The 8,620-nt window shown below is 52.7% G+C and overlaps 1 protein-coding gene across 4 annotated transcripts in view; it reads left to right on the forward strand.

The window, feature by feature from the left end:
- DNMBP (dynamin binding protein) overlaps window positions 1–8,620 on the forward strand; it is a 32,969-nt gene that overhangs the window by 9,404 nt on the left and 14,945 nt on the right. For 3 of the 4 annotated variants that reach the window (XM_017726092.1, XM_008643924.2, XM_017726093.1), the window contains 2 exons: window positions 1,089–1,211; window positions 1,755–3,695. In XM_017726092.1, coding sequence (XP_017581581.1) covers window positions 1,089–1,211; window positions 1,755–3,695 — 2,064 coding nt within the window. Of the gene's footprint in view, window positions 1–1,088; window positions 1,212–1,754; window positions 3,696–6,451; window positions 7,765–8,620 lie in introns of those variants that run through there. The other variant, XM_017726094.1, reaches the window with a different exon arrangement.

The following is an 8,620-nucleotide window of genomic DNA, read 5'->3' on the forward strand; positions in this document are numbered from 1 at the left end:
TCCTGCTCTCCCTTGGAACAGCTGTTGTAGTTTTCTGCCCAGCTTTCCCAGTTAAAGTTGTAGGGAATTGAAAAAGCACTTTAGAATAGAAGCTGTGGAGGTGTTACAGCCTAGTACTCATTGCTCTGCAGAACAATTACTGTAATTAATTCCATTACAGTAATTCCTTTCTTACAGCATTATGTTGTTTCCATGTACAGAGCAGGAAACTAGGATAAGGAAAAAGAGAGCTGGTTAAAACTGTAAAGGAATATAGCAATGCCAAACCACCTAAACACAGTGCAGAGCTCTGGGTGTCTAGGATATGGTGTTTCCACGTTTTATTAGAAAATATTGGGTCATCCAGAGGCAATGCTGGATGTGGTACTAGCCCATACTTCACCATATCCCCTTGCCTCAAATTATGTAGGAAACACATTTTTAGTGGCCTTTGCATGCCCTATGCTCCCAGGACTGAAAATAGTATCTGGCTGGTATCATGTGGTGGCCAGCAAGTGTGCCATGGTGAAACAGGTACACAGAATGACAAAGTGGGGAAGGTCCCTGGAGTCCCAGCGGTGCTGAAGCTGTGACAGAGCCTGTGACTCACAGGTGAGGCCATCCCGAGTGTGGCAGCCTGAATTCTGTGCTGAGACTGCACAGGGCCTAAGCCCTATGGAGGATGGAGCACTAGGTGGCTATGCCCAGTCAGAAGACACTGGTCTCATGATCCAGCACTACTGGATCTCTCAGTCCTCACCATGGATCTGAGCTGGGAAGGAAATGATAAGGGCAGAGAAAACCTAGTATGTCTGTTCCTGGAAGCTCCATGCTGATGGCACAGTCCCAGTAATGCACACAGCCTGTGGTTGCCTGGAGTGAGCCAAGGGCTCAAAGCTTTTTGTTCTCTGTTAGTTCTTAAGTACTTTAAACCCCAGGAATTCCTGACTCCCAAACTTGTTCTTCTTCCACCAGGCTATTGAGGCACCCAGGGTAACTGGGTATTTTCCTTTAGCAAGAGATGAATAGATCGCAAAATCTGGAAGGAGGGTGGACATGGTGGTGGGTCACAGGAAAGACTCGTTGCTGACAACTTGCTCTCCTTTTAGGGCAGTTTCCTAGCAGCTTTGTTGAACCTGTGGATATTCCCCCTTTGAAGCAGGGAGAAAAACTGTTTGTTTGTACCAATGACTTCACATCTCAAGAGCCAGGGAGCTTGTCACTGCAGAGAGGTAATCTCCATTCCCCACCTTTGCTTTGCACCTCAAAAGCCTCACTTGTCCTTCCTGCTGGATGAACCTAGTCACAGCATCCTGCCTAGAGTGACAGAAGAAAGAGGTGAATCTTCTAATACCTTGTGACATGGGTCATGTCAAATCCACCATGGTCCTCTGGGCTTCTGCCACTTTGATACCAGTTTCTCATGATCGGTCATTACTCATGAAACTCCAAAAATTGGCATCACCTGATCATAGTAAATTTACTTTTAAGTGACCTCCAATCCCCAAATCTTAGACTTGCATTTGGGGGAGAATGAAAGCTTTGATGCACCTGCACGACTTTGCAGCCAAACTGTGTATCTTAGATGTACAAGAGGCTGCTGATACTTCATGCTTTAACCCCATCCTGTGCTTGTGTGCATTCCCAGCATGTACTGTGCTCTGACAGAGTGCCAGTCCTCACCCACAGCCAGGAGGGAATGCGGGGAGGCAGGAATAAGAGGTGGGAAGGAGTAATGAGAGCAGTTTTGAACTGGTGTGTCTCATTCTCTGCAGGAGACTTGGTGATCCTGGGGGGGTCCCTGGCCTCCAGCTGGCTCCAGGGCCGAAGCAGCTGGGGTTCCAAGGGCTTTTTCCCCTCATCATGTGTGAGGGAGCTGTGCCTTTCAGTTCGGAGACGTCAGCTGTCCCAGAGCACTCTCCTGGAGGTGCCTGCCTACTCATTGGGCCAAGCCCGGGCCCTGATGGACCTGTCTGCTCAGCTGGAGGAGGAACTGGACTTCAGGGAAGGGGATGTGATCAACATCGTTGGTGTCCCAGAGCCTGGCTGGTTTGAGGGTGAGCTCAGAGGCTGCAGGGGCATCTTCCCAGAGGGTTTTGTGGAACTGCTTACTCCTCTGCGAGCACCAGGAACCTCAGTGGATCCAGAGCCCACAGGGACTTGTGACACCAATGGGACAGTAGACATGCCCCCCAAAGATGACAACGAGCCAGGGAGTACTTATGGTGTTGCCCTCTATCAGTTCCAAGCCCTGGAGTCCCAGGAACTGGATTTTGATGTAGGTGACAGGATTCGGATTGTAGGCATTCTGGAGGATGGCTGGCTGGAGGGGGAGCTGAGAGGAAAACGTGGCATCTTTCCACACAGATTTGTGAGGCTGGAAGCCTCTGAGGCCTGCAGGGAAAAGGTGGGTACTGGGGATCTGCAAGGTGGAGGCAGCTGTGGATTGACCATCCATCAAGATCCAGAAAGCACTTGCTCTGAAACTCCTCCTTTGCCAGGGAAAGATAGCAGGGAAAAGGAGGATGGCTTGGCTGTATACCCTGAGCCTGCCACCATTTTGTCTCACAAGGCAGGGAGGTCAGAGGGTCCTCTTGGCACTGACTTGAGACAGCACCAGGCCTCTCCCAGCACGGGACCCCAAGAGCCACATCCAAAAGGCACAGGGGGCTCGGTCTCCTCTAACCACACGAAGACAGTCAATGGCATTCTCCCCTCTGCTCAGCTGCCTCCCCCACAGGGCAACAGGCCTGGCCAAGCAGGTGAATTGGAGCCTGGGGGGACCCTTTCAGCCTCCCCAGGAAACTCAGAAACTCACCCCCTTCCTCAGCACGATGGAGACAGCCCCATTGTGCCCTTGCAGGCTCCCCACTTCCCCCAAAATCCTTGCAGGAGCCAGGCGATTTCATCTCCTAACAGCTGGGCAGCATCTCAGCCCCAGGAGAGCCAGAGCAGCACCCAGGACCTAGACAACTGGATGGACAGTAAACAGGAGAAGTCCAAGCCCTGTTCCAGCTTAGGAACTGCTCAGGTGGGCCTGGACACACGGGCTGGGAGCTGGAGGGAGTGCTGCCCTCTTGCAGTGCAGGGGGATGGCTGCGTGGACCTGGACTCCAAACTGACAGAGCAGCTGGCCCAGTTTGAGAAGAGTCTGTCAAGTACTGGTGTGGAGCAGGACAAGGTCTCCCGTCACTTCTCTATCTTGGACTACAGCTCTGAGAAAGACATTGTCCGTGGCTCTCCTGAAGCTGTGTCCCACTCCAGGCAGGCAGAGAGGAGAAGGGCCCTGAGGCCACCCCCTCCTCGGCCCAGCAGCCTTGTGACAACCGCTGTGCACGTGCAGGGTGGCCAAGTGCCCAAAGGCAGGTCCCTGTCCTTCTCGGTCAAACCCTCCCGGCCTGCACCCCGGCCTCCATCCAGCAGCCAGCGGAAAAATGTGGTCCCTGCACAGCTTCAGCCCAGCACCCCAGAGCAGCGGGTGGAGGAGGGACGTGAGGACTTGACACAGGCAGGATCAGCCTCCTCCAGCTCCATCCTGCTGACTAGAATTGGAGAGGTGGAGCGAGATCTGGAGGCGTACAGCAAGACCCGTGCCGAGCTAAGCCTGATGCTGGAGGAGCAGCAGGATGAGCTGGTGAGAGCAGAGACCATGGAAAACCTTGATTTCTGTGACTCCAACATTGAGAGCCTCAGCATGGAGCTGCAGGAGTTGAGAGGTGAGTCTTCAGCAGCATGGGATGGGGGATGCTTCAGGAGCACAGGTGCCTCTGCTGTTTTACAGACACTCTTGAAGGCAGTCTTTTATACCCTACTTTAATTCCTGATTTTGGTCATTTTGTAAGCACTGTTGCAGTACAAATCATCATGATTTTGCCTTGGAAAATCACAGTGTCTTTCTCTAGATATCCCTTTGCCCTGGTCTTCCCCACCCCCTTTTCCTTCCAACTCTCCCATCTCCCCATCTCCTCTTCCGGCCCCACCATACATCCAGAGCCTTCATCTCATCCACTCCCAGTATGCCTGTGATGGAAAGCAAAACCACAGCTGCTGCAGTTCCAACCTCCCTGCCTCATCCCCTCTTATCTGTAGTGGAGTGAGCAGCAACTTCAGGGTGGCTTTGCTGGTGGTCCTGCAGTTGAGATTTGAGTAGTTGTCTGTGCTGTGACTGCCCTCAACCTGTCAGGGCACTGGGTTTCCTGTGGTTTCTGCTCTGGTGCTGATACAGGAGATTTATCACTCAGAAGAGAAGGGGTACACAGAAGGGGACTGAACCTGGCCTGGGAGTGGGATGGATTAGTGGGCAAAAAGTAAAGCCTGCCCCTGTGTTCCTGCTGTCTGTGGAGTCCTGGACAAGAAAACGGCACTGTTCTGTTGGTAATAGCAACAAAGAGTTTTCAATTGTGGCATATCTGTAGCTGAAAATGTGACTTTTGTTCTTGCACTCCAGAAAAAAATTACTCAGGAAAGAGGAATTTGCCATTATTATATCAGCACATTTGTTCTCTGAAACCTGAAGGTGCCATGTAAAGATCAGTGCTGTTAATTACATTCACTTGATATTACAGTAGACAAATGGAAAGATGGGACCACATACATCTTCTCCCACAGTCCCTTCCCAGGCTTCTCCCAGGAGCTCTGACACTGCAGTTCTGTTACCAAAACCCACGACATGCAGGAAATGTGGGCACTGCATGCAGGAGGTAGAGTGAAATGCCAACTCCTGCCTGGGAATTACTCACTCTGAATTCACTGCCTCCATCCTCCCACTGCTTAATCAGCCCTGGGGAGCCCAGGCACTTTGCTGCACGATCATGTCTGAGGCAGAGCACATGGGAATGAAGGCTGATAGGTGACAAACAACCTCCATGTCAGTGGTGTGCGAGAGGCATGCTTGGAACGAGGCCTAGAGGATTTGAAGCTAGGTGAAATAACTTGAAGGTAGGAAGAGGAAAATCTAGACTGAATCTCGAGGGAAATTTTCTGATGGGATGGGTCTTGCTGGGAATATCTCCTACTGTCCCAGTGCTTCCTGGCAGAGGACCGATCCTGTGGAACCTGTGCCCTGTTGGCTTCTGGAAGTGGAAGCTTTAGGCAAGAACTAATGCACTATCCTGAGGCATCCTCAAGTTAGTAAGCTTCCAGTAGTCCTAGGAGATTTTTCTCAAGAGACCTCTCTAGCCCTGTGATAAAGATGTCTCCTACCCAAGCCCTGTCATGTCCCTCCTGACACATCTAAATGTGGCCAGAGAGCATGTCTTGCTAGCCCAGTTCTAGTGCAGCAGGACAGAACAGTAACTTGGTGTTGCATCAGCTCAGCAAAATGTGTTTGGGCCATGCCTGAGGCATGACCTCTGCATTACCACTGTTAGGTGAACATGGAGACACACTGAAGGCAGAAAAGCTCTCACTAAGCTTTGACCAGCAACCAAAGCAGGGCAGGCATAATCTTGAGGGAATCCAGCCCCTCAGCGTATCCTTTGGGGAGCCAAAGGAAGAGTAGAAAATATGTGGTTTTCTACAGTAAATCTTTAAAATCATCAGGTTGCTTTTTTGGTGTGTCTTGTGAGCACACTGGGGTTTTGCTGATCACCAGGCTGGGGCAGGATTAGTGTTTGCCCTCCTGCAGTTGGAGTAGGAGAGTTGGTTTTATTTTTGTCTTCTACCAGCTGAGAGCATGGACTCTGCATTCCTAACAAGTGTTGCAAGAACCTGAGACATGGATGACATCCACAGACTCTCACGTTCTCTGTCAAGGGCATGTTGTGGTTGTCTCTTGGTTTCTTATAGGAGCTCTCTGTTTAGCATGGAAAATTGGGAATATGTTGTGCCCTGCAGTGAGAGGTGTTACTGGAGTGCATATTTCTATAGCCTCCTGGAAACTTATTTTGTGTGTTGGCACTGGACTCTGTAACCCAGGTAATCCCTTCAAGCCTGTTCCTGTCAGCGGGTGGACCCGCTAGAGCAGGGAACCAGGCAGCTGTGGCTGCATGGCACTGTGTAGGCATTGCTCTGTCTTGCAGGGAGCAGCTCCTCTCCTGATCTTCCCATGACTGTGGGTGAGGGCTGGGAAGGGATGGGCTCAGCATCAGGGTTGAGCCAGGGGCAGCCTGAAGGCCTCTGTTTGTCCCAGCGAGGTGTGGAGCAGAGCCCAGCCTCTTCTAGACCACATTGTTGCCTTCATGCTATCAGGGGTGGGAAGGCAGTGGAAGAAGATCTGGTATCCCACCTCTGGTTTGTGGCTTCCTGCAGTCTCACACACGCTCTGTTTCCCTTCCCTGAGGACACTGGTCTTGGGGCAGGGCCTCTGCATGCTCCAGTGCCCTCCTCTTCCCTGCCTCAGAGCTGCCTGCAGAGAGCCTTTGGCAAAGCCGTGGAGCCGGTTTGGGCGGTGAGAGCCTGCCCAGCCTGGCTCCCCTCCTCGCTCCGGGCTGGTTACTGATTACTTTGGGCAGCAGGTGGAGGAGGCCGGGGCTGGCAGCGATTGGGCCCGTGCCTTTGCTGGCTGGTTTCAGGAAGCAGCACCTGCGTTTCACTTGGGACGGGAGTGCTGGAGCAGAGTGGAGAACTGGCGTCAGCCCGGGGCAGGGCTCAGAGAGCAGAGAGTGAGGGGAGTGGGCCCCTGTGCCACACCCCACAGGACTGTGCGCACCTATCCTTAGAGGAAACACTGCATGGAGGATCCGAGACAACCGCGGCTCCTCAGCTGGGAATATGAGGACTGTTGTGCTGTACGGAGAGAGGACGTGGCTGGTTGCAACGACAGACCCAGGGTGACGAGGAGGCAGTACCCGGGCAGCCGAGGAGCAGACAGCGGCTGGGACAGTTCCAGGAGACAGGAGGGCATCTCCGTGGACCAACAGAGCAGGAACGGAGACTGTGGAGGTTTTTGGAAGGGAGAGATGCAGTACATGGACTGCAGGAAAGCAGACGATGATTGGGAAGGCAAAAGACAGGATATAGAGGGCAGAAACTACAGGTTGTATGAGAGGGAGGGTGTTCAATACAGAAACTGCAGTTCTGAGATAAGAGAAGGGCTGAACCGAGAGGACAGAGTACCTGGGCAGTATAGGGAGAGGGGAAGGCAGTATGGAGAGGACAGAGGCCTTGGAGACTGTAGGAAGGGGGGAAGGTGGTATCAGGACTACAGAGATCCTATGGACTACAGTGAAGATGAAAGACATTCTAGGAAAAAGGAACTGTGGCACAGGCAAGAGAGGGACTCTGGGGAGTATAGGGAGAGGAGAAGGCAGTATAGAGAGGATGGAGGCAATCTAGTATATAGGGAAGGGGAAAAGGGGTATAGAGATGATGGAGGCCCTAGGGCATATAGAGAGCAGGAAAGGCCACATGTAGGTACCAGGGACCAAGTAGACCAAGAAGACACTGAACAACAGAGGAGACACAAAGGCCATGTCATGGACCACAGCAGTCCAGACAGAGATTGTGAAGTTCCTGCATTTGCAGTCAGGTCCTCGGGAGATGGTGGCGTGAACCTGGGGTCAGGTACCTGCTACACACACTTCAAGACATGCGTTGTTGACTACGACAGCTATGGGGAGCTGGAAGGAGAAGCCCCAGGGCCTGGGATGCCAGCCAAGAGCAGCAGTGGAGCAGAGCGCTCGAGGGTACGCAGGGGCCGGCCAGACTGGAGCCAGCTCTGGGAGCAGGAGGCTGAGGAAGCAAACAGGGTGGGCTCTGTGCTGCAGCGGAACAGCTTCTACAGACGGACGGCTCCCAGTGCCCTGCGGCACTCAGAGTTTGTGCAGACCAGGAAGAAAAAGCAAGGTACACAGGGAAATGGTGGGCAATTCCCTTGGGTGTGCCTTCACCCTGCCCTTCACCCAGGCACCAGGGCAGCACTGGGACTCTGGTACACGTGGGTGGCCAGCACAGACAGGCTCTCACAGGAAAGGGCCTCCCTGGGATTTACTGAAATGAGCATCATGGTCTTCAGCCCTCTGTACAGCCTCTGCAAGGGGATTTTGTGGAGGCCCAAGTGAGAGGGAAGCACAGGTGGCACAGGCTCAATGCTGTCCTTTCTGTTGCTCCTGAGTGTTTCAGGTACACCCTAAAACTTGTGGCCCTGGTTCGTCTGTTCTTTTAGGGCCCTGAGGAGGCTCCTCATGAGGGAAAGGGTGAGATGCTGGGTTATTTCCACTGCCTGTTTTACTTTTATAACCCAATGAATAGATTCTACGTGTAAGAACCAATTCCTGACCCTGAGCATGGCAGCTGTTCACAGGCAGTGCAAACAGGAAATAGAGGAAACTGTTGTAGCACTCAGACATATGCAGAGAGCAAGTACTCCGAGTTGTGTAATTCACCTGGGCAGGACACTGAGGCACCTGCGTGTTGGGGGGTGTCACTGATGGGAATCTCCTGCGTCGCCAGCCCCTCAGTGTTGCAGTGGTCCCTTGGCTGTGCTACATACTGCATGCCCTGTGTCCTGGGTCCCCAAGCCATCCCTGGGTCTCCAGTCCTATCAAATAGCACCCTGGAGCTGGAGAGTCACCAAAGTGGAAGGCTTAGGCTGTCTTGGCATGGGTGAAATCATTGCATTGATGCTGTGGCTGTGTCAGAGTCAGCTGCAGACAGATTTGTGAAGCTTGGCTGGTTGTTGGAAGAATACTGGGGAGGGGGG

The sequence above is a fragment of the Corvus brachyrhynchos genome, unplaced genomic scaffold (genome assembly GCF_000691975.1).
Source record: "Corvus brachyrhynchos isolate BGI_N302 unplaced genomic scaffold, ASM69197v1 scaffold61, whole genome shotgun sequence".
Classification (NCBI taxonomy): Eukaryota; Metazoa; Chordata; class Aves; order Passeriformes; family Corvidae; genus Corvus; species Corvus brachyrhynchos.